The sequence below is a fragment of the Podarcis pityusensis genome (genome assembly GCF_964106645.2).
Source record: "Podarcis pityusensis genome assembly, chromosome: 8".
In the NCBI taxonomy this organism is placed as follows: domain Eukaryota; kingdom Metazoa; phylum Chordata; class Lepidosauria; order Squamata; family Lacertidae; genus Podarcis; species Podarcis pityusensis.
This window is the reverse complement of record NC_138033.1, coordinates 77,540,721-77,566,748: the sequence shown is the minus strand read 5'-3', so window position 1 is coordinate 77,566,748 and position 26,028 is coordinate 77,540,721. Positions and strand designations below refer to the sequence as shown.

The 26,028-nt window shown below is 48.6% G+C and overlaps 1 protein-coding gene across 1 annotated transcript in view; it reads right to left on the bottom strand.

Moving 5' to 3' along the window:
• Positions 1-225: 225 nt before the first annotated feature.
• IGSF21 (immunoglobin superfamily member 21) overlaps positions 226-26,028 on the bottom strand; it is a 236,566-nt gene continuing 210,763 nt past the window's right edge. The window contains exons 6-10 of the mRNA XM_081017983.1: positions 20,487-20,958; positions 7,437-7,522; positions 3,350-3,542; positions 2,052-2,090; positions 226-484 (exon numbers count right to left, since the gene is read on the bottom strand). Coding sequence (XP_080874109.1) covers positions 411-484; positions 2,052-2,090; positions 3,350-3,542; positions 7,437-7,522; positions 20,487-20,958 — 864 coding nt within the window. The 3' untranslated portion in view covers positions 226-410. The remainder of the gene's footprint in view (positions 485-2,051; positions 2,091-3,349; positions 3,543-7,436; positions 7,523-20,486; positions 20,959-26,028) is intronic.

Here is a 26,028-nt window from a genome sequence, read left to right as displayed (position 1 = left end):
TTCATGTGCAATTACAATGGTTTCATGTGGATTCTGGCTAGCCAGCTTTTAAATTATTATTTTTTAAGTCACCTGCATACAACGGACGAAGAAAATAATCAGCATTAGTCTTACTCCCAGGATATTATTATCATTGGGCGGCGGTGAGGTTTTTTTTTTTCTGTCATTGTTTTCTTTTTAATTAAATTGGATGACAAAGCCAAGACACAGACAGAAGAAGACCGATAACGAGACCGTAAATAGTTTTAGAAAAAAAGAGGGGGTGGGGAGAGGAGGAAGAAAAGAAAGACAGAAAGAAAGAAAGCAAAGCAGAAGAGAGAAAGAGAGAGAGAGAGAACAGAAGTCTGGTCAACGGAGATGTGAATTCTGGGTGGAGGAGAAGAAACGAAGGGTCTCTGTGTCAAAGGCTTTCACGTTAGTTCCAAAGTAACTGTTAAGATGATGGCCAGAAGGAATTTATAGCTGCTGTGGCTGTCTGGTGAACCTAGGTAGGCAAAAAAAGAAGAAGACAATTTTTGACGGGCTTCTTTTGTACGTGTCTGGATGCACAGACCTGGACATCATTTCATTTTTACTTCATCAGAAAATCAGAAGAGGCTGCCAGATCAGACAATGGGACCATCTAGTCCAGCTTTCTGTTCTCACAGTGGCCAACGAGATGCTCCAAAGGCAGGGTTCAAGCATAAGAGCACCATCCCCTCTTACAGTTTCTGGCAATTGGTATTCAAAAGCATTTCCGCCTCTGACCATGGAGGCAGAGCCTGCTGTCATGGCTTGTAGCCATCAATAAGCCCTCTCCTCCGAAAAGTTTAAAGCCATCCAAATTGGTGGCCATCATTGTGGCAATATCTAAAACAAGGCAGTCAGAACCAGCTAGATTGCCAGAAAGGCACGCACACAGTTGGATCTCACAAGAGCCTGCAGGAAATTCTTTCTTGTGAGAGCCACTTTCACTGTGTCAAGCCAGGTAAAGGAGATCAGCCTATACAGTGATACCTCTGGCTGTGAACGGGATCCATTCCGGAGGCCCGTTCACAACATGAGCAGAACGCAATCCGCGTCTGCGTGTGCGTGGCTTGTGATTTGCCGCTTCTGCGCATGCACATGATGTCATTTTGAACATCTGCACATGCGCAAGCGGCGAAACCCAGAAGTAAACCTTTCCGGTACTTCTGGGTCACCACAGGACGCAACCTGAAAACGCTCAACCTGAAGCAAACGTAACATGAGGTATGACTGTATAAGCTGGTCACGTCCCTAGCCTGCTCTCTCTCTCTCTGATCTCTGATCTCCGATCTCTCTGATCTCTTCTCTTCGATGCTTCATCGATGACTAGGGATGCAGGGCACGTGTTGAGTCTGAGTCACAGCTCAGACACCGGTTCTAACTTAAACAACAATATATGTCTGTAACTACATTTTAAGCCTGCCTCAAAACTGTTACTGTGAATCCGAGTGAGGAAATCTACCTTTACTTAGAAGAAGAGTGTTTTGCATGGTTGTTTTGAAGGGAGAAAAGGGGGAAATACCAGGAAATCCAGTTTGCAGTAAAGCATCCTTGATGAGTTAAATTAAAAGGCTAAAGCTAGCTTATCAACAGCTTCCTTAGTTTTGCTGACAAAGGGATGGACTCAAAAACGTAAGGATGGATAATATCTAAGAAATATATCCTCTTCCTAGTTTCTATACCAGGATTCCTCAACCTCGGCCCTCCAGATGTTTTTGGCCTACAACTCCCATGATCCCTAGCTAGCAGGACCAGTGGTCAGGGATGATGGGAATTGTAGTCTTAAAACATCTGGAGGGCTGACGTTGAGGAAGCCTGTTCTCTACACATCCTTGCAATCATTTCTCCCTTTGGGAGGAAGTTCCTTAGTTTAGCTGTGTGCTGCATGAAGAAGCCCTTTCTTGTGATCTCCAGCAACTGGTGTTTCCGAGGTATAGTGTTTATGACAGTGGAAGGAGAACATGGATATCATGACTGGTTGCCTTATCCACCGGGCAGGGACTTAGGATTGCTCCCTAAATAAAAGCAGAAGGGTTGTGCCTTACCATTGGAGTCTTCTGTTCCTCTTGGGATATTTGGGTTTTCTAAAAGGAGAAAGAAAAGGGACAAAAATGGAGAATAATGAGGTGGTCACATTAACATGGGAGAACATTATGCAGTTGCCAGATATTGCCAGTGTGGGATGTGATACATAAGTAGCAGTCAAATACAACATTCCTTGTTTTCCTAGAGTGGACATGCAAGGGGATGTTTGGTACAGCCAGTCGGAACTTCCTGTTTCATCCTGGGCTGGGACATACTTCCTTTTGCATGTGACTAGAGGTGGGCGTGACCTTACCTGTGCAGGTAACAAAAGCACAAGGCACGCAGCCCTCCTTCCTCTCTTTTCCACCTTCCTTTCATGGTGTGAACTGTAGTGACTGCCAGTCTGTAGTCACTGGGATTAACCCTCCCATATGGGGTTGATCCACATGTATATACTTTGTAACTAAGTCTGCCTTCAGGGATCCATCTGTGGAACTGATGATGTGAGTAAACTTCTTTTATAGACTTTACACAAGATTGTGGTGTGTTTATTCTTTTAGGAGGGATTCAAAGGGAACTTACTAGGAGTGTAATAGTAAGAGGCTTAAACAAGCCTGCAACCAGCTATCTGCTGTGCATTTAAAAGGGGAATGTGAAACTCTGCTAAGTTAAAGGACTTGCTAGTGCACGTTAGAAAGGATATAAATAAACAATATATCCTCTCCTGCCTCCCTGAACTCCCTGCCTCCCACAGCCAGGACATTGGTGACACCTTCAAAATTCAAGGGGGGTAGGAGAAAAGAAGACACCCCCTGCACTCCCAGGCTGCTTCCTGGGGGGGAGCCGCATCGCTTTGCCGCCAGCCTCCCCTCCCTTTCCCTTTATTTCTGGCGGCTTGGGGGAGGATTGGGAGCAGCAGGCGGGCTGGGCACCATTGCCCCATGCTCCCTTGCTGCTCTTGGGGGGGGGGGAAGACCGCCGGCAAAGCAGCATGACCCCCGCAGAGCAGCCCACTGCTCCCAAGCCTCCCTGAGCCATCAGGAGAAAGGGAAGGTCATGAATATAAGCTGCACTTTAACTTTTCACTGTCAGAATTTTTTGTGTGTGGCTTATATTTGGGCCAATACGGTACTTCATCGTAAGATTTTGGGGTGGTTCACAGACCATAGAGCCAGCATGCCCAGAGGCTTCTATGAGTAGTGAGGAGGAGGATCTGGGCCTGATGGTGGCAGGAAGGGGATAATGTGTGGAGGACCCCAAACCATGGAGAATGGTTCCCCAAGGGCTGTGAATGGGAGAACCTCAACCTCCCGCATACCAAAGACTATCAGCCTGGTGTGAGTGTCTGTGGATCCAAGTGGGTTCTGTGCTGTGCAGCGGTACATGGAGCCGTTCAGTTCTGCTGGCACTCGCTCCAAGATCAGCTCCTTGCCATCGTGCTCCGCACTGCCGTCCAGGAGCCTGCTCCCAACGCGGGTCCAAGTGAACATGGGTTCGGGGAAGACTTCATTCTGAAAGCCAAGCAATGCCCAACAAATGCATCAGCAGAGCTGCAAAGTCTAGTTTCTCTGCAACAGTCACCAGATAGGAACTTTGAAGACTCGTAAGGCTCATCTTAAAGAAAGAGGAGGCTAAACCTCGCAAGGTCCCTAGATTTGGAATTGCAATCTAAACTGGAGAAGAACTCCTTGCAGCTCACCTTGAACACAATGGAGTGCAAAGCAAACTACATTTCCCAGAAGCCACTGCAGCAGTGGGTGTTTTGGATGGATGAATGCTATTTCAAGGGAAGGAGAAAGGGGAGTTTCATGAATTAAGAGGCTGGATGGTTGGTTGACTTTGGGGGGTGGATTGGCTTGCTATTTAAGTACAGTGGTACCTCGGGTTACATACGCTTCAGGTTACATACACTTCAGGTTACAGACTCTGCTAACCCAGAAATAGTGCTTCAGGTTAAGAACTTTGCTTCAGGATGAGAACAGAAATCGTGCTCCGGCAGCACGGCAGCAGCAGGAGGCCCCATTAGCTAACGTGGTGCTTCAGGTTAAGAACAGTTTCAGGTTAAGAACGCACCTCCAGAACGAATTGAGTACTTAACCCGAGGTACCACTGTACAGTCATACCTCATGTTATGTTTGCTTCATGTTATGTTATTTCAGGTGACGTCCCGCGGCGACCTGGAAGTACCGGAAAGGGTTACTTCCGGGTTTCGCCGCTCATGCATGCGCAGAAGTGCAAAATAACATCACGCGCATGCGCAGAAGCGACGAATCGCAACCTGCGTGTGTGCAGACGCACCGCTGTGGGTTGCGCTCTACTCATGTTGCGAACGGGCCTCCGGAACAGATCCCGTTCGCTACCAGAGGTACCACTGTAGAGTATTTTCTAGCATTTTGGGGTTAATGTGGGGGCAACAGGTGGCTTGATCTGATGTGAGTTAGGCAGGAAAGGTTTGTGTCCAATGCCAGTCCTACTCAGAGTAGACAGTGTTGTGTAGTGGTTCGAGTGTCAGAATCTCCTTTCTTGTAACTTGAATCCATTGGTTCAGGCACCATCCTCTGGAGCAGGAGAGAACAAGCTTGCTTCATCTTCTATGTGACAGCCCTTCAAGGTATCTGAAGATGACTCTTGTTTCACCTCTCCTCTTATCCAGGCCAAACATCCCCAGCTCCCTCAGCCATTCCTCCTAAAGCTTGGTTTGCAGACCATTTTATCATCTCGGTTGCCCTCCTCCGCCTACGTTCCAGCTTGTCAATATCCTTCTTAAACTATGGTGCTCAGAATTGGCACTGGATTCCAGGGTGGGGTATAGACTGTTCCCACAGACTGTCTCGCCAGAGTGGTGCATGCTCTAGTTATCTCCCGCTTGGACTACTGCAATGCACTCTATGTGGGGCTACCTTTGAAGGTGACCCGGAAACTGCAATTAATCCAGAATGTGGCAGCTAGACTGGTGACTGGGAGTGCCCGCCGGGACCACATAACACCGGTCCTGAGAGATCTGCATTGGCTCCCAGTACATTTCCAAGCACAATTCAAAGTGTTGGTGCTGACCTTTAAAGCCGTAAACGGCCTCAGCCCTGTATACCTGAAGGAGCGTCTCCACCCCCATTGTTTTGCCTGGACACTGAGATCCAGCGCCGAGGGCCTTCTGGCGGTTCCCCCATTGCGAGAAGTGAGGTTACAGGGAACCAGACAGAGGGCCTTCTTGGTAGTGGCGCCCGCCCTGTGGAATGCCTCCCTTCAGATGTGAAGGAAATAAGCAGCTATCTCATCTTTAAAAGACATCTGAAGGCAGTCCTGTTTAGGGAAGTTTTTAATATTTAATGCTGTATTGTTTTTAACACTTGATTGGGAGCTGCCCAGAGTGCCTGGGGAAACTCAGCCAGATGGGCGGGGTATAAATAATAAATTTTTATTTTTATTCTTATTCTTATTACCTCCACCCATGAGGTAGAGCTGCCACTGAGCTACGCTTTGTGCGTCTTCTACCTTCCCCCTGCCCAACCCCAACCCTGTGCACACATGCAGCTGTGAATATGGATCGGCTTCACTCTCCCGAAAAGTCCTACTTAGTGCCTTCAATTGGTTCAGCTCAGCGCCTGGATTAAGGAACAGTTACCCCCCTTTCACACCCTGAAATCACCTGGTAATGACAACAAACATAGGGCAGATGAGATGGCATTAAACAGCTTGCAAATCCTCTTGAGTTAATGGGGTGAGAGAAAACAGTGTAGGGCAGGGGTGATATCTAAATCTCACCAGCTTTGTGCTTTGCAAGGAAGGGTGCAAAACATATGAGAGATTTTGACACACAGGAACACAGCAAGCTGTCTTATACTAAGTCAGACCATTCGGCCCATCTAGCTCATTACTGTCTACACTGTTTGGCAGTAGCTCTCCAGGAATTATAGACATGCTTCTCTCTCATCCCTACTTGGGGAGTGAACCTGGGACCTTCTGTATGCAAAGCAGATGCTCTACCACCAAGCTATGGCCCTTCTCCTCCTTTTGCTAATTTTAATTTTTCCGGTTAGCATGAAAATGCTTTATAATAATGCATCCAAACTGCCATTTCCTACTCTGAATGGAGAACGTGTCTCCAAAAACATTCTCTGTTTTGGCAAGCTGGAAATCTTTTTGCTGCAGGTGCTGGGGATCAAACCAAGGTCTGTGGTCTCATCTGATGAGGGCTGTGGCTCAGTGACAGAGCAACTGCTTTGCATGCAGAAGGTCCCAGGATGACCCTCCAGTGGAATCTCCAAGCATGGATGGGATTGTCCCGTGCCTGAAAACCTGGAGAGCTGCTGCCAGCCTGTGGTTAGTAGGCCAAAAGCCCCAAATTCACTCCAAGCAGAAGGCAGCTTCCTACATTCTTCTATTGAACACATGCCCATCGTAGGAGCTCTCCAAGGTCCTGAAAAGTCGGAAACTACTGTCTGTGATGGTATTATCCAGATCCTGCAATTCTCTTCTCACTGCTGGCTGGTCTAAGGTGCAAGTTTAACATTCCTATGAGTAATGGACCCACACCCATACATAGCTGCTGAATACTGATTCAGACCATTGACTCATCTAGCCTAATATTGCTAACTCTGACTGGCAGTGGATCTATAACAGGCATCCCCAAACTCGGGCCTCCAGTGTTTTTGGGACTACAGTTCCCATCATCCTTGACCACTGGTCCTGTTAGCTAGGGATGATGGGAGTTGTAGTCCCAAAAAAGCTGGAGGGCCAAGTTTGGGGATCCCTGCTCTATAAGGTCCTTTGCCTAATATAGAATATCTTTCTACATTATCTCCACTAATCCGGATGTCTTCAGTTTGTTGTAAGCTGCAAAATTTAGAGAAGAGCAGATGTCAAAGAACAACTGTGGTTTGATCTCCGTGTGTTAGTTTGCGAAGTAGGTTCATATGGGATCCAGTGTGGCATAGTGGTTAGAGTGTCAGACCTGGTAGAGACCAGGGTTCAAATCCCCACTCAGCCATGATGCGGGTGTGACCTTGACGCCAGTCACTGCCTCTCTCAGCCTAACTTACATCACAGGGTTGCTGCGAGGTGTAGTGGTTAAAGTGTCGGACTAGGTCCCAGGAGACCAGAGTTCGAATCCTCCCACTGGGCCATGACACTCACTGGGTGTAACTTTGGGGGCCAGTCACTGCCTCTCAGGCTAGCCTACCTCACAGGGTTCTTGTGGGGATAAAATGGGGAGGACGAGAAGCATGTACACCACCTTGAGCTCCTTGGAGGAAAAGGTGTAAGACTATAAATGTAAACAAACCAACAAGATTAAAATGTGAGCTGATGAAACATCTCCCCCATCCTTAGATATAAACAACTCAAACTCATATGAACTATACCAGATGCCAGTAAGTCTCAGTGATGCCCTTTGGGTTCATACTCACTTGAAAACCTTGCACCAGGATTCGCACTGTGTCTCCTACTCGGGCTCTTGTTGGGGTCATCATGATCTTTGGGCCCTTGGGAGCCACTGTGGGAAAAGAGAACAGGTGGGTACCCCAAACTGTTGCACTTCCAAACATCCCCATCATGCGCACTGACAACTGTTGAACTAGTCCCAGCTCCTTTGCCTTTTTGACAGAAGCCAGGTCCACAGCAAAGAACAGAGTGTTGTGTTTAGTACCATCCCAAGAGATGGTTGGAATGGCTGGTTAGAGCGTGGTGCTGACACTACAGTGTGGTACTGAGAACTGGGTTCAAATCCCACCCAGCTGTGATGCTCACCTGGCGATCTTGGACCTCTCTCCCTCTCCCTCCCTCCCTCCCTCTCTCTCTCTCTCCTACCTCCCAGGGTTGTTGTGGGGGGCAAAACAGGAGAGGAGAGCCACCCATGTTACCTTGAGATCCTTGGAGGAATGGTGGAATATAAATATAAGGAAGAAAACATATGAGCTTCACCCACCACTAGCCCCACTCAAAGGAGATCAAATGAAGTTAATAGACATGTCTTAGGTTTATTCATTTCAATGTGTCTGCTCTGAGTATGACTTAGTTTGATATACTCCATTGCAACTCCTTACCTGCCCATTTCTCTTACAATCATAGAATTGTGGAGTTGGAAGGGAGCCCAAGAGTCATCTAGTCCAACCCCTTTCAATGCAGAAATCACAGCTAAAGCATCCTTGACAGATGGCCATCCCACCTCTGCTTAGAAACAGGCCCTCTTCCCTGGTTGGTTGGCAACTTCATGCATACATTTCCTGGCTTTTCCTGGCTGGATTTCATGCCCCAATTCCCCCCCCCCCCACCTTTGACCTCAAAACTCTGAGATCTGAATGCAGATCCAAGAAATCTGAGCAGACATTCAAATCCTCCTTCTTCCACCAACTTGGGGTCCTTGTTCCAGCACCTCAAATTTCAATGGTGCCTTGTGTGATGCCAAAATCTGGCACCTTCCCACCAGGATGAAAGAGTGGTGGCAGCTGCTGTGACACCCCAGATGTTCAGCCCCCAGTACGACCACACCAGTCGCGCTCCCCTAGAACCGCCTCTGCTGGTTCATGGCCTGACTTCTTCACAATTTCACAAACTTGCTGACCATTAAAGACGGGAGGAAAAATTCAATACGAAAAATGGCGGGATTTTGCGTCTAAAAGTTCTTGGCTGGGGGGCTGTTTGAGAGTTCCCTTCTTCCACATGGAGGAGAGGATCACATCAGGGAGTGAGAGGATCCCTCCTGGACTAGAGCCCCTAAGTCCACCTTTCTGTTTCCCGCATCAACCAATCAAATGCTTCCAGGAAGCACAGAGGCAAGATGGGAAGGTATTGGCCATCCCTCGTCCCTAGCAGCCAATAACCAGAGGTTGACTGCTCCTGCTCATGGAGGCTCTATCCATATTCTGACTAACAAGGTTTGGTCCGCTTTTACTAGAGACTGGGCACTGAGGGTGGCATACTCTGCCCTCTGGAACTCCCTCCAGCAGGGCTCTTTGCATGTTCTTATGTTTCTTTCATGTCCCTACACACACTTTTTGTAAATGAAAATTCCCCCATATGTAACAGTACCTCGCAGGAGACCTGCTACGGCCCCACTATCTTTTGGGTTGCCCTTTTCTGCACCTTTCTTAGCTCTACAAAATCCTTTTTGAACTGTGGGGACTAGGACTGTTCACAGTTATTCCAACTGCTGTTGCACCACAGATGGGCCTTTTTATCTTCAATACCTTTCCTAACAACCTTCCACACAGAATTCACCAGCACCATCCCCCTAACCTCCCTACTGAACAAATCAGAATATAATTTGCATCGGTTGTCCTTAACAAGTCACCGGCTATGTGGGGGTCAGGCGTCTAGGAGGCAGAAAAAGTGCCCCGAGTTGTTTCTTTTTGCGGAGATCAAGCAACGAAGCTGCATGCATAAATGAGATTCGCCGGGCACTCCACTCTCTTCAAAGGATGTGTGGAGATGTGCTGGAATTGGTAAGGGTCAGAGCTGATTGGATGAAACAAGGAAGGTTACCTTGGCAACGAAAGATCTAAATTCCCTTGGCTTACACTAAGACTGGGGCGACGCCCCCCACCCCAAGGGGGACATGCGGAAAGTGTTCTAGGGGGTTTCTACATTTTCTGCATTTGGAGAGGCACCAGTTGCGCTCTTTGTGCCACTGTAGGAAGAAGCTGCCAATCTCAGACTGGCCTGGTCTTTCTCATCAGTTTGACACCTGTCAGTCGGCATTTCCCAATCTTATATTCAGCCTTCCATGTTTCCACATCAGTAAGCGGTGATGTGACAGAAGTTTATAAAATTATGCGTGGCATGAGACAGGGGATAGAGAGGCAGTGTGGTGTAGCGGTTAGAGACCTGGAAAAGAGTTTGAATCCTCACTCACTCATGAGGCACACTGGGAGCGAGGGCAGTCACTGTCTCTCAGCCTAACCTACCTCACAAGGTTGCTGTGGGAATCGAATGAGGAGAGAGAGCCATACACACTACCTTCTGGCATAGATGTCAACTTACAGATTTGAAAATAAGGGACAAGCAGCCTTGGAAATAAGGGATCAGCAGCCAAAATAAGGGATTTTCAGAGCACAGGGATGTTCGATTTCTGAGCCCCTCTGAGCCAAAGGCAGAAAGCCCAGCCAGCAGCCAAACGAAGCCTCAGGCGGTGGTTCCCACAGCGCAGCAACCCGGCAAAGGGGATGCAGCAAGGAAAACCAATGCCACCTCTCTGCTGGGAAGCGCTGAGCAAAGGCGAGTCCCCAGGCAACGCGGCTGATTTGATCGGCACAAGGCATGCAAGCTCCACCCCCCAGTCGTTCTTAGACTCCTTATTGGGTGAGCAACACAGCCAAGCAACACAGTTGGAGCCTCCCTCCTCCCTGGCCAGCAGGGAGGGAGGGAGGGAGAGGAGCTGCTTCCTTTGAAACCCGAGAAATTTAAGGGACATCATCAATAAGGGACAGCAGCGGGACACGGCACTGGGATAAGGGACTTTCCCGTCAAATAAGGGACGGTTGACAGCTATGCCTTCTGGGAGAAAAAGGTGGGTTATAAATGCAATCCATGCAATGAACAAATGTTTTCCTTCCTCTCCCATAGCATTAGAACTCATGAACTTCCAATGAAGCTGAAGCTGTGAAGATTTAGGACGGATAAAAGGAAGGACTTAACATTTAAGAACATAAGAAGGCTCTGCTGTATCAGGGATGGGCTTTGGTCTTTCAGACAACATTAACACCCCTTGCCTCTCGTCCTCTGTGCTGCTCAATCCTCTATGTGAGGCACGTCCAACTCTGGCTGTGATCTACCCATTGTCATGAGTTGCTGAGCTTCTTTTAGGGGAGACTTGACCAAAGTTCTTGAGCTTTTTAGGGGGAGCGGGGTTTGGAACACAAGAGTGATCACTAACTTGATACTTAGACACCCCCGAGATTGACCGGTCGATCGCGATCGACCTGTTGGACATGCCTGCTCTACATCATAGTTGTGATGCCCCACGGCACCCCCTAGGCTAGGTGCCCCATATGTCCTAAATCCGACTCTGGCCGGATCAGGCTAAAGGGGGCACATCTAGCCCAACATCCTGTTCTCTCAACCAGATGCCTCTTCTGGGAAAGCAGTGGGATCTGAGTGCAAGAGCCCTCTTCCCTCTTGCAGTTTCAGCAACTGGTGTCTGGAAGCATTGAACTACTGCAATGCACTCTATGTGGGGCTACCTTTGAAGGTGACCTGGAAACTACAACTAATCCAGAATGCGGCAGCTAGACTGGTGACTGGGAGCGGCCGCCAAGACCATATAACACCGGTCTTGAAAGACCTACACTGGCTCCCAGTACGTTTCTGAGCACAATTCAAAGTGTTGGTGCTGACCTTTAAAGCCCTAAACGGCCTCGGTCCAGTATACCTGAAGGAGGGTCTCCACCCCCATCGTTCTGCCCGGACACTGAGGTCCAGCGCCGAGGGCCTTCTGGCGGTTCCCTCGCTGCGAGAAGCCAAGTTACAGGGAACCAGGCAGAGGGCCTTCTCAGTAGTGGCACCTGCCCTGTGGAACGCCCTCCCACCAGATGTCAAAGAGAAAAATAACTACCAAACTTTTAGAAGACATCTGAAGGCAGCCCTGTTTAGGGAAGCTTTTAATGTTTAATAGGTTATTGTATTTTAGTGTCTTGTTGGAAGCCGCCCAGAGTGGCTGGGGAAACCCAGCCAGATGGGCGGGGTATAAATAATAAAAAATTATTATTATTATTATTATTATTATTATTATTATTATTATTATGGCCAGCTGTCATGGGTTAGCTGAAATTCCTGGGCTGCAGGGGGGTTGGGCTAGATGACCCTCGTGGGTCTCCTTCCAGCTCTATGATTCTAACGATGCCTCTAACTGCACAGGCACAGCACAGGCACCCTGGCTGGTCACCATCGATAGCTTCCTCTTCCTCTGTGAATTTCTGGAATCCTCTTTTGAAGCTATGTTCTTAGAGAAACAGCAAAGCATGGTTCTACCTGGGATGAGGATGTGGCAAATTTCAGCTGGTGGTAGTGGGTCACAGAGGATGTAACCCTGCCCTCCCCTTCAGCTCATGAAGAACCAGAGTAAGAGCAGCTTGCCTGCATCTTCCCCCTCCCTAATCCATTTTCACACCCTGTTCCTTAATACCAGGCCAAGTCACTTAAATTAACAAGCAGGAAATAAAACAGAAAGGTTTCTTTGCACAGCCTGAATCCACCAAGGCAGCAAAAACTCTCCACTCACATCCAGGGCCTGGGGTATTCCTCCCTACCACCATTTCAATTTTTTACGACCGTTAATAAACACAACGATGGCAGTTATGCCTCTTAATAAAGGAGGTGATCAAATTTCATGCTTTGATGGAAGAGGAATGGAGGACTGGAGGACTCTCTTAACACCAGCCTTTCTCAACCTTGAACTACAACTCCCATCATCCATAGCTAGCAGGATCAGTGGTCAGGGATGATGGGAGTTGTAGTCCAACAACATCTGGGGACCCAAGATGTTGAGAAAGGCTGCTCTAATCATTCTGCAGTGCTGGGCAGTGACAATGAGTGGGTGGAGCACAGCAGGTTGGCCCAGAACTCCCAAGCAATAAGTGAGGGGGTCAACATGTATCTTTCAGCATGAGGGTTCTTTGGTTGTTGGCAATCCATCTGTCTCAAGAGACAACGGAAGTGTGTGCCTTTGAGTGTGCTCAATTACATCCATCCTTGCGGGCTTCCAATTGGGGCACCTAGGGGACCACTGTGAGAACACGATGCTGGACCAGATGGGGAAATTGGTCTGATCCAGCAGCCAGGCTCTTCTGGCATTCCTTAGATCCTGAAGTTCTAATTTAGATTCTGAAGTTCTTCCTTAGATCCTAGAGGAAGCTTCCTGACCGTCCGTGGGAATTCTTTGCTCCTTGCAGTGAGGATTGTTTCACAAAAAGATACCCACAATCCCTCTGAATATCTGTTGCAGGGAATCACACGTGGAGAGAGACGTGTTGCACTCAGGTCAACATTTGTGGGCATCTGGTTGGTTCATAGCTGTCAACAGCCCCTTATTTGGCAGGAAACTCCCTCATCCCAGAACCGTTTCCCGCTGCTGTCCCAGATTGATGATGTCCCTTAAAGTTCCTGGGTTTCAAAGGAAGCAGCTTTTCTCCCTCCCTCCCTGCTGGCCAGGGAGGAGGGAGGCTCCAACTGTGTTGCTTGGCTGCGTTGCTCACCCAATAAAGCGTCTAAGAACGACTGGGGGGTGGAGCTGCTTGCATGCCTTGTGCCAATCAAATCAGCCGCGTTGCCTGGGGACTCGCCTTTGCTCAGTGCTTCCCAGTGGAGAGGTTCCGGTGGTTTTCCTTGATGCATCCCCTTTGCCGGGTTGCTGCGCTGTGGGAACCACCGCTTGAGGCTTCATTTGGCTGCTGGTTGACTAAAATCCCTTATTTTGGCTGCTGGTCCCTTATTTTCGAGGCTGCTGGTCCCTTATTTTCAAATCTGTAAGTTGACAGCTATGGGTTGGTTAGATGGGCCACTGGCTTGATCTAACAGGGTTCTTTTGATGTGCATTGCTAAACTGTGGAACTCACTTCCACAAGAAGTTATGATGGCTGCCAACTTGGAGGGATTTTTTAAAAAAGGTTGGACAAGTTCCTGGAGGAAAAGGCCATCCATGGCTACTAGCCATGATTCCTATTTTCTACCTCTGCCTCTGCCTTTGAACACGAATTGCTGGAAATCTCAAGAAGGTCCTGCTTGCAAGCTTCCCTTTGGGGTATCTAATGGGGCCCTGTTGCAATAGTTGTGCTTCTTCTGGACCCCCCATTTTTAATACAAATGGAGGTGGGGAGAGAATTACCACAGATCTTTCTCCCACAAAATGTTAAAAATAGTAGCGTCTCTGCAGCCCTTTACCCCAAATGCCTTCAAGCATGCAGAGGCTGCCCACTGGAGATCAAACCATTTCCGTGTCAATTATTCACTCTTTCCTCTATTATTTACCAATGCCACAAAGCCTGTCTGCCTTCCTTGCTGGTTAGCATTGCCCCAGGCTGACAGGGCAGTGCTGGATAGTCAGGGACACTGGCAGTGGGCCAGAGCCTCTATATATCCTTTCCAGCAAGAAAGTTTGGATCCTTGTGGCAGTTCAGTGTAAGGTAAAGGTAAAGGACCAGGACCCCTGGGCGGTTACGTCCAATCATATTTGACTATGGGGTTGCGGCGCTCATCTCTCCTTTCAGGCCGAGTGAGCTGGCATTTGTCCACAGACAGCTTTCCAGGTCATGTGGCCAGCAGGACTAAACTACTTCTGGAAGCCATGGAAGTCATGGAAGCCAGAGCGTTGACCTTCCCATCACAGCCGTACCTATTTATCTACTTGCACTGCTGTGCTTTCAAACTGCTAGGTTGGCAGGAGCAGGGACAGTAACGGGAACTCACCCTATTGAGTGGACGTGAACTGCCAACCTTATGATCAGAAAGCCCAAGAGACTCAGTGGTTGAGACCACAGCGCCACCCGCACGCCCCCCCCCCCCAGTTCAGTGTAGACCAGGGGTCAGTGAACCTTTTCAGCAGGGGGCTGGTCCGCTGTCCCTCAGACCTTGTCGGGGGGCCCAGACTATATGTTGCCATGATTATGACCCGCATTTTTGGCAAAATCCCTTATTGGGACCAACCCCAACATTGCCGAAATGTGATTTTTTTGGGGGGGGGAGTTTTCCCTCATACACCCACGCTGCTTCCTTTGTGTTTTATGTGTTGACAGTTATTATTTCTCTCATAAGGTGGGGTAGGGGGGTGGGGGGCTGAGGTAAGCACGCCATTCCTGTCAGCCCTGGAGAGCGTGTGCGCATGTGTGGGTGAAGGGAAAAGCCGTTGGCCCCGCTAAGTCAGGCTAGAGCTGCTCAAGCAAAAACTTTCTTTTCCCTGCATGAGGGAAGACGAGGCAGCAGCTATTTACCTTTCCATGGCTTGCACCATGTAGCTAACAAGCAGCCTCCCCAGCAGAGCACAGAACTGTTTTGGAGTGCAGCCGCCCAGGCGCTCCCTGCTTCCTCCTGTGGGGACTACTGCCGCCACAGACACTGGCAGGCGTTGCTCCTGAGGCCGCAACTGCCCTTCCTGAGGTCAGTCGCCGTCAGCTCCATGGTGGAAATCCGAACTGTGGCTCCTTTCCCCTCTTCCCCACCCCCCACCCTGGAAGAAAACATTGCTGCACGCACATGACAGATGAAGCAGGGGCTTGTCTCGATCAGCCACCCACCTCACTTTTGACCCCCAAGCCTGGCTGAATAGCAAAAAGCATTGCGCACATGCTATGCCCACTGCCTGGATTCCCGGACCGTCCGCGGGCCGGATCTAGAAGGCAATTGGGCCTGATCCGCCCCACGGGCATAAGTTTGTCAACCCATGGCATGGTGTAGACCATGGGTAGGCAAACTAAGGCCTGGGGGTCGGATGTGGCCCAATCGCCTTCTAAATCCGGCCCACGGATGGTCCGGGAATCAGCGTGTTTTTACATGAGTAGAATGTGTCCTTTTATTTAAAATACATCTCTGGGTTATTTGTAGGGCCTGTCTGGTGTTTTTACAGGAGTAGAATGTGTGCTTTTATTTAAAATGCATCTCTGCATTTGTGGGAGTTCAGGAATTCATTCAGGTCCCCCCCCCTCAAAATATAGTCCAGACCCCCACAAGGTCTGAGGGACAGTGGACCGGCCCCCTGCTGAAAAAGTTTGCTGACCCCTGGTGTAGACAATGCCAAGACAGCTGACCAAGGTCCTGACCAGGAATATTGCAGTTTTCTACATTCCGCCTACATCTGCCGCCAACCACTTTCCTGCAGCTCCCCTTGCTTTACTCTTGTCACAGACACCGACTCTTAAGATGGGGGTGGAGGGAGGAGCATCCTTCAAATGCCTCTGCACTGAGCACAGGATCTCCTTGCCCGAGTCCCATTATCCTGGAAGTGTAAGATTTATGTCTCTCTCAGCCAAAGGCAGCTTCTCCACTGGGGATTAACATAAAAGGTATTTTGTCTTTAATATGTAAATGTCGGGTTTGACAGGAGGAGCGGAGCTCTCGCAAAGGCAAGGCTCAATGGAATGTTTGATCAGGACACTCTTCCCAGGATTAGCTCCTTAAAGAACATCGGCTAATCTTCCTCCTCTAGCCTGAGAGGGGAGGGGAGGGGACAACAAGCGGAGCTGGATCAAGTAAAACGGGGAAGGGTTAATGACTTCTCTTAAGGGATTAAGGGTCCACCCTCTCTCTTTTGATGTTGGGTTTCTCCTGCTACGGTCTGTGGACCAGGCCCCCTAAGACTGACTGATCAACAATGGATGCTAAGCAGAACGTAAGAAAGCAAGAAGAGCCCTGATGGATCAGTGCACTGACCCATCTACTCATAGAGGCATAAAGGTAAAGGGACCCCTGACCATTAGGGCCAGTCGTGGCCGACTCTGGGGTTGTGGTGCTCATCTTGCTTTACTGGCCGAGGGAGCTGGTGTACAGCTTCCAGATCATGTGGCCAGCATGACTAAGCCGCTTCTGGCGAACCAGAGCAACACACGGAAACGCCCACCGGAGAGGTACCTATTTATCTACTTGCACTCTGATGTGCTTTCGAACTGCTAGGTTGGCAGGAGCAGGGACCGAGCAATGGGAGCTCACCCCGTCGCAAGGATTCAAACCACCGACCTTCTGATCAGCAAGCCCTAGGCTCTGTGGTTTAACCCACAGTGCCACCCGTGTCCCTGCATAGAGGCATAAAAGGATAGAATTGCAGAGTTGGAAGGGACCACGAGGGTCATCTAGACCAACCCCCTGCAATGCAACAATCTCAGTTAAAGCATCCATGACAGATGGCCATCCAACCTCTGCTTAAACACCTCCAATGAAGGAGAGTCCACAACCTCCTGAGGGAATCCGTTCCCCTATCAAACAGCTCGTACTGTCAGAAAGTTCTTGCTGATGTTTAGTCATAATCTCCTTCCTTGTAACTTGAAGCTGTTGGTTCGAGTCCTACCCTCCAGAGCAGGAGAAAACAAGCTTGCTCCATCTTCCATGTAACAGCCCTTGAGATATGGGAAGATAGCTCTCATACCTCCTCTCAGTCCCCTCTTTTCCAGGCTAAACATACCCAGCTCCTTCAACCATTCCTCATACAGCTTGGCTTCTATACCCCTGGATCATCTTGGCTGCCCTATTCTGCACACATTCCGGCTTGTCAACATCCTGTTCTCACATTGGCCAACCAGAGGCCAGTTGCTGTAATGTATGGGATGGGATGCCATCCCACAAAATGTTTCTGTGCTACTGATCCAGCAGGGAAAGAATGGGTCTGGAAGGAAGGTGGTCCACAAGCTAAAACATTGGCAAGGGAGATAGATGGGTTTTCCATGGCAAGCGAGTCACCACTTGCAGAAGGGGCAAGATTCAACTAAGTTGTGGCATACATGGAATGAGGTTTGCTTGCGCAATGCAAAATCTGCTCTGGAGGGGATGGAGGAACCCCTAGAAACAGGTTTGGGAGGAGAGAGGTGAATGTCCCATTGTGCAAGTGGACTTTATTCCTTGTGTGGATATCCCCCTTGGTGCTACATTGCATTCCACTGTGCACTGCACGAAGGTCTATCTTTTATCTGCCCTGAATCTTCCAACATTCAGCTTCACTGTTCTTGTGTTTTGAGAGAGTGAGAAGAATTTCCCTCGATCCACTTTCTCCAGGCCGTTCATCATTTCATGTACTTTCTCTCACTCACCATGTCCCTAAGATAAAAAGTCCGGAACGCTGCAATCTTTCTTCATAGGGGAGTCACACACCCCCACCCACCGCCTTGATTAATTTGGTTGCCCTTTTCTGAGCCTTTTCCAACTCAACAACATTCCTCTTGAAGTCAGGCACCCGGAACCGTATTCCAAATGTGGTCACGCCATAGATTTGTATAACGGCATTATGACACTGGCAGGTTCCCTTTCAGCTATGATATCAATGCTTTTCTCAGAAGTGGTTGTGAGATTCTTCGCGATGAAGGAATGGCAGCCAGAACCTTATCTGACTTTCATCTGTGCTCCCTCTCTGAACTCCTTCAACAACCAGGAGTTCCAAGTGCGATACAGTTTCTCAGCCTGGAGCACATTTTGAAGGGACGTATGTAGATATATGGGCAAGATGCCCTACTATCTGATCTCAGGTCGTCAGCTAGGAGAGCCATACTCATATGATCGTATTGAAGTTTCCTTGTGCTGAGTAAGACCATGGGTCCCTCTAGCTCTGAATTATCTACACTGTCAGCAGCTCTCTCAGAATTTCAGGCAGATGTCCTCCCAGGATGGCTTAAATAGGAGCAAATTAAGCTGCCTTATACCCAGTCAGAGCTGTGGTCCATCTTGCTCCATAGATGGCAAAGTTGTAATGGCGGTACCTAGGGGCAGTAAAGGTGGCTTAGTTTGAAGATGGAGATGTGTGTATTTTCTGTGTGTTATTCTACTTCTGGGCGACTCTTCATCTCATGGAATTGTAGGGTTGGGAGGGACCTCAAAAGTCATCTAGCCCAACCCCCTGTGATGCAGGAGTCAAAGCTAATCACCACCCTGGGAGCCACCAGGTTGAAAGGTGAATTACACACCTTCCTAGCAGAGCTAAGCCACTGGATGAAACGAAAGAAGCAGAAAATTCCCCCTGGCGTTCCTTCAGCACGGCTTGCAGTCCACCAAGGCTCGTTAGCTCAAATCTTGCTCACTAATGATGGGCAAGAACAAAGGAGGAGGAGAGCGAAGGTCTGTGCTCACACTCTAGATAACTGCCTTCTTTTTTTAATGAGAAGGAAAGAGAGAACGGAGGAACGAAATGTGGAGGATGGAAGGGAGGAGGGAACCATCATTTATGCCTGACAAGAGATCTCAGCTGGATGAGGCAATCTCAGATGGCTGATAATGGTCTGAAGAGCCCATTAGACCTAAGGAAAGTACAAGCAGGTGGAGCTGCAGGGTGGTGGAGGAAGGCAGGCAATTTCATTAATTTAAAAGGAACAGTTCCAGGACCGTACGCTTGGAAGGACCCCTTTTTTGAGAGAGAGCACCTTCCTGGTGCCACACCAATTTGCTTCCCTCGGAAATACGCTCAAATCTCAACAAGTGTTGGGCCAATCATTTTGGCCTGTGTGTGAGATGGGAGGGGGAATTCATGTGGAATTTCACAGTGGGGAAGTGTGCTGGTGCTTAATAAAATTTCCTATACTTCTTAGAATGCATTAAAGGTTGTTATAAGAACATAAAGAGAACCTGTTAGATCAGGCCAACGGCCCACCTAGACCAGCATCCTGTTCTCACAGTGGGTACCCAGATTCCCCAAAGGGAAGTCTATGCACAGGGCCTGAGTCCAACAGCAGCTTTCTCCTCTTGTGATCCCCAGCGACTTAAATTAAAAGGTAGACTGCCTATGATCCTGGAAGTAATATACATCCAACATTACTGGTAGCCATTGATGGTCTAATGCTCCATGAATCGGTCTAATAATTTTTCAAAGTCATCCATAAGGTTACATTCCCTCTGAAGGGGCAGGTACGTAGCTTGGGGGGGGGGGGCGGTCCTTCTGGAGCCATAGCTGTAACTTGAGGTTCAGGTGGCCTCAGTGGTGCAGAGTGCCTTCCATCAGCTTCAGCTGGTGGCCCAACAGGCAACTTCTGTTGCCTATGCTCTGGTAACCTCTAGGTTTGAATACTGCCACACATTATACCAGGCATAAGCAAACTCGTCCCTCCAGATGTTTTGGGACTACAACTTCCATCATCGCTGACCACTGGTCCTGTCAGAAGGGACCCTGAGGGTCATCTAGTTCAACCTCTTGCCATGCAGGAATCTCAGCTAAAGCATCCATGACCTCTGCTTAAAAGCCTTCAAGGAAGGAGAGCCCATCATTCAAGGGAGACTGTTCAACTGTTGAACTCTTACTGTCAGAATTTTTTTCCTGCTGTTTAGTCAGAATCTCCTTTCTTGTAACTTGAAGCCATTAGTTCAGGTTCTACCCTCCAGAGTAGGAGAAAACAAGCTCATTCCCTCTTCCATGTGACAGCCCTTGTGGATGTACATCATTATATCCACACAACTGCAAGGAATCCAGAGTTTGCTCATGCCCAACAAATACCTGTACAACCTCTGCTTTCAAACCACTGTTGCAACAGATATGTTTCTCTAACCAAAGTCTACCCTCCTGCAGCTGGAGCCCATTAGACCTAGTCCTCAGTGCACCAGTGCAGAGCAGACATGATGGAGCCCTGCCGTAATCACCTCTAGATGGGTCAATCCACTCCAAAATGCCTATCCCACATTCATCTCCAGATGTTTCAATTGACTCCCAAGTGTGCATCTCACATACACCTCCAGGTGGACCGGTCCACTCCCAAGTGCCCCTTCCAGGTCCACTTCCAGATGGTTTGACCCACTCCCATGTGCCCATCCCACTTTCTCCCACCAACCATGGTGGCCATCCATCTTACCTAGCGTCACTTCGGATTGCATGGGCATAGAGAGGGCAGGGTGCTTGACCTCACAACTGAAGAGTGCATCATTGTCTATCTGGGGGTTAAGCGTCCACATGAGCATGGCCCGCACCTCCACGGTGCCATCGCTGATGGGGATGTGGGTGTGGTGGAAGTAGTAGATGGGCTCCACATTCTGGATCCACCGTGGAAACTCCCGGCTCACCACAGTCTCTGGGATGATCTCCGTAGCTGGGCTGAACAAAAGTCCCTGGTTGGGGGTGAGGCCTTTCAAGGGGTCCTCCGTGTAGGGCCTCCCACCCCGGTCCTCCACATCCAGGAGGGAGAGAGACTTCTGCATCTTGGTGTCGTCCATGTCTCGGTGGAAGAGGTTCCGGGAGGCCCGGCCATCTTGCAACCCGGCAGCATTAATGGGGGCTTCTGTGAGGGGCACCACCTCGATCAGCTCCCCGTCTCTCTTGAAGTACACCTGGAGAGGGAAATTTGGGAAGAGATTGGAGTCAATTCCTTCTCAAGAGCAGAAATACAGGCCACATTCACACCACACTATTAAAGCGCTCCGATACCACTCTGAAACAACCATGGCTTCCCTCAAAGAATCATGGGAGTTGGGATGAAACGGTGAAATCTGCTATGATTAAATGGGCACAAGATGTTGGACATAACATAATGATGGCTGACTGGGAACAGTTATGGACCACAGGTATGAAGTTTACGGCATGTAATGCCTTAAGAGAGAATATTATGAAAATGATATACAGGTGGTACATGACACCAGTCAAGCTTGCAAAAATCTATCATTTGCCCGATAATAAATGTTGGAAATGTAAAGAAACTGAAGGTACATTCTTTCACCTTTGGTGGACATGCCCAAGGATTAAGGCTTTCTGGGAGATGATCTATAATGAAATGAAAAAGGTATATAAATATACCTTCCTGAAGAAACCAGAGGCCTTTCTCCTGGGCATAGTTGGCCAATTGGTGCCAAAGAAGGACAGAACTTTCTTTATGTATGCCACAACAGCAGCAAGAATACTTATTGCAAAGTATTGGAAGACACAAGATCTACCCACTCTGGAAGAATGGCAGATGAAGGTGATGGACTACATGGAACTGGCAGAAATGACTGGCAGGATCCGAGACCAGGGAGAAGAGTCGGTGGAAGAAGATTGGAAGAAATTTAAAGACTATTTACAGAAATACTGCAAAATTAATGAATGTTAGAATGATGTCAGAATGAAGTTAAGTGGTTTTAGCAGCAATGTTATAAAGGTGTATGTAAAAATGGATTGTTAACAGGTGAGAATCTAAAGTTATAATATATTAAGTTAAAGGATTAAGATAAAAACAAAGAGGGAAAGGAATTGCTGAATTAACTAATTGCTGAATTAACTAACTGAACTGGAATACAAAAAAGGGAGGCGTGAGGAGGTCAGGGAAACAAGTAAATGAAATGTAAGACATGGAAAGATTGATTTGTTTTTAAGTGTCTTTTATTTTTTCTGTATTTTGTATTTTTTCTTTTCTCTATTTTTCTTTTTTTTTATCTATGTAACCTTTTTTTGAAACCTTAATAAATATCATTTAAAAACCCCCACAAAGAATCATGGGAGTTGTAGTTTGTTATGGAAGCTGATAATTTGTTAGGAGACCCCCTCCCCACCCACATTTCTCTCTCACAGCCCCACAGCCCTGTTTCCATTCTGCTGCCGTTCACTTTCCACCAGGGCCTTCCCTATTCACCTCACTGTTCACTGTGGCGAAATTAAATAACTAGTGTATATTGCGCTGTCATTACGTTATTCCACACCGTGAATTCCGGTGCAAAGGAAACACAATAGAAACTGGGAGGGAGGGAGGAGCATAATCAATTACGTCTTATTTGTAGGTGGAAAGCAACAACAGCTAATACCAATCACACCTGCTGCATCGATTTCTGTTCCAGACACGGGACAAGGAAGCGGGTATCAAATTTCCATTCCCATTTCTGCACCTGCCAACCTCCCTAAGTCACAGGAGAGGACAATGAACATTTGAGTTTTATTTGAGGCCCCAGAGGGGACCTTCACCCTAGTGGCTCCTAGGCCCAGGAACACCTTGCCCCAGCAGGATTGTGTGGCCACCTCCCAGAATGCATTTGGGTACCAGATGTTTCTGGAGCCCTGGCATCCCTGAGCTGTCCTGGATGGTGCTGATGCTGATGGTAGAGACCCACAACATCCGTAGGGTGGCATCCACATTAGTTTACCCCAAACTGTGGCTATATGATCACACAGGTATGCATGCAAAGAGGGTGCCAGTCTGCAGAGGTGCATGCGAGAGTGTGTTTGTGTAGCTCGGAGGACGGTTTCTCTGCAGACGCAACGCCTGTTAAAAATATTTCTGAACGTCTCTCTCTGAAGAGAAGATTGTATTCCTTTATCAAAAGCTCCTTTCAAGCTCCGGATGTCATGGTGGTAATGAAACGGCCGCAGGAATGTTTGCAGATAAGTGTGTGGTTTGCATTTTATTTTTAAGTATACGTTTTTTGAAAAAGGCTTCCTCTCACCTCTCTCTCCATTTTAAAAAATTCAGATGCTTCAAACATCGGAACGAATAAGCAGAAATAAGTCTCGGGGTCCTTAGATCCTCAACTCTCTTCCTCTCCCCCCCTTCTCCCACCGCCTCCCCACTTTAAATCTCTTGCGTGTGTTTGCATAAAAGAGAATCCACAAGGGGAGAGATGAGGCAGAGAGAGGGGAGGGATGAGTCTGGGAGGAAAATAAAAAAAGCTGACAAATTCAAGACATCTCCAGAGGGACCGCAGAGGAAGATATCATTTTCCAAGCTCCGTTTAATAGCATGCAAACTGATGCACCGGACAGATCTCGTTCTGCTTCACAACAGCCTGAAAAGGTTGGCCACCTTTGCTTCCCCCATCCACATTTTACAGATAGGAAATGGGAAGCAGAGTCTCACTCCTGAACCCAGGAAACTGCCTTAGACGGAATCACACCATTGGACTAAAAGCAGCTTCTCCGGGGATGCTTGCCAGAAGGTGTCAGGGGCCAAACCAGGGGCCTTCAACATGCCAAACATAGAATCATAGACTTGGAAGGGACCCTGGGGATCATCTAGTCCAACCCCCTGCAATGCAGGAATATGCAGCTGTCTCATACTGGGATCGAACCTGCAACCTTAGCATTATCAGCACAGCTCTCTAATGAGCTGAGCTATCTAGGCTGACACGTGCCCTGCCACTGAGTTGTTGGTTCCATCTAGCTCGACATTGCTGGTGGGATGATGATGATGATTAACAGAAGTAGAACTGTATTTATTTATATTCCATTGTTTTCCCAAACTGGGACACAAGGCAGCTTGCACAATTTAAAACAACGCACATAAAATGCAAAAAGCTAAAAGCACACAACAGTTAAAAAGCAATTAAACTCCAATAGAATTAAAAGGGATAAAAAAACCTCCCACAAATATATTAGACTGCAGATGATAAAAGCAGCACGGCTCTATTTGAAAGCCCTTTCCTTTAAAAAAACAGTCAGTTCCCAAGAGCCTGTGGGAATAGAACAGTCTCCATCTGCCAAAGGAAGGGCAGCAAGGAGGGAGCCAGTTTGGTCTCTCTAGGGAGGGGTTCCTAAAAGAGAGCTCCTTCAAGAAAGGGGGGGGGGTCTGTCCTGTTGCCTCCGACTAACAGCAAGGGATTCAAGTGGCTTCTCTGCAGGGTCAATGTCTTTTATACACAGCAGTTGTGCAGAGGCATTGATCCTGAAGGGGGCTCATTCACAAGCAACTTTCCTCCACGCAGAGCACCAGCTTGCAAGGGCAATGGGGTGTGTGTGTCAATGATGCACGTGTGACATCAGGACATCGGGAAGAGCTGGGGGCAAAGCCTAGCACGGTGGTCACATGGCTGCAATGGCTGGCAGCTCCTTCTCCACTTCTTCCTGTGTGGGAATGTTCAGGGATGCAGGAGAGGATATATTGTCTGATTATAGCCTTTCCAACTTGTGTGAACAACTTCACAATTTAGCAGAGTAACATTCCCCTTTTTAAACTCACAGCGGATGCGTTTGCTCAGGCTCGCTAAAGCCTCTATAATAACTGTTCTGGTATTTACCCCTTATTCCCTCATAAAAGATAAGACACGACACAGTCTTCTATAAAAGTATAGAAAGAGTTTACTCACATTCTGTTCACAATTGGATCCCAGAAGGCAGACTTACCGTATTTTTCACTCTATAAGACACACTTTCCCCCTCCTAAAAAGTAAGGGGAAATGTGTGTGCGTCTTATGGAGCGAATGCAGGCTGTGCAGCTTTCGCTGAAGCCAGGAGAGCAAGAGGGATCGGTGTGCACCGATCCCTCTTGCTCTCCTGGCTTCAGGGATAGCTGCCCAAAGCCTCCTGAGCGCAGCGGGACAGCTCCTCCCGCTGTGCTCCGGAGGCTTCGCGTTGCTTCCGCTGAAGCCAGGAGAGCAAGAGGAATCGATCCCTCTTGCTCTCCTGGCTTTGCTTCCCTGGAGAGCCGCTGCGCAGCTTTCCCTCTCTGCGCAGCGCCCCTTCAGCGAAGCGGGAGGAGAAACGGAGCCCCTTCCGTTTCTCCTCCCGCTTTGCTGGAGAGGCGCTGAGCAGAGAGGGAGAGAACATTTTTTTTCTTGTTCTCCTCCTCTAAAACTAGGTGTGTCTTATGGTTGTGTGCATCTTATAGAGCGAAAAATACGGCAACTTAGAAAAGTAACATACACCTGGAAACTATCTCATAAGGAGACAGTCCCTTTGTCCTCTCTTGGCTGGAAGCCAAGAGAGCATCTTTGGCAAAGCAGATGTTGCTTCTTTGATGCATGTAGTCAGAGAGAGGGAAATGGCTGCCCTGACCTGTGCTTTTGTCGTTACCTGCACAGGTGAGGCCACGCCCACCTCTAGTCACATGCAGAGGAAGTCTGTCCCAGCCCAGAAGCAAACAGGAAGTTTACCTGCTGGCTGGACAAACATTCCTCCCTATGTGTAAACATGTTCACTCTAGGAATGTTCTACTTGACTGCTCTTGTGTTTCACACCCCACATCCTGGAGCCACGGAGGGGGGAAGGAGGAGGCTGCATCGACCTTCAGGAAGGTGCCAACCAATGGAGCCACCCCACACTCAGTCCCAAGCTTTGTCTCTGCGTTTTTTGAACACGGGGTGGTGGCCCCCCACGCCCCAAAATTTTAATGGGCCCCAGAAGGGCTTGGCCCCCAGCAGCTGGTGCCCCTGCCCACATGGAAGCCATTTGGAAAAGAGCAGCCTGCACCCACAGGATCGAAGCCTCCGCTGAGCAGCTGTTCAGTGGAGGCACTGATCCTGTTCTTGCAGGAAGGAGAGCCCGGCATTGTCGGGCTCCTACCTTCTCCTGGGGAGACACAGCCGGCGATCAGGGGGATCTTGGCCTCTTCATGGGGTGTTCCCACCCAGTGCCTGCCACTCCTTCCTGTCTGACAAAAGCCCTGATAGCTCTGGACCAGCCAACTTGACCCTCAGCGATCTGTGGCTGGCATAACCCAACTT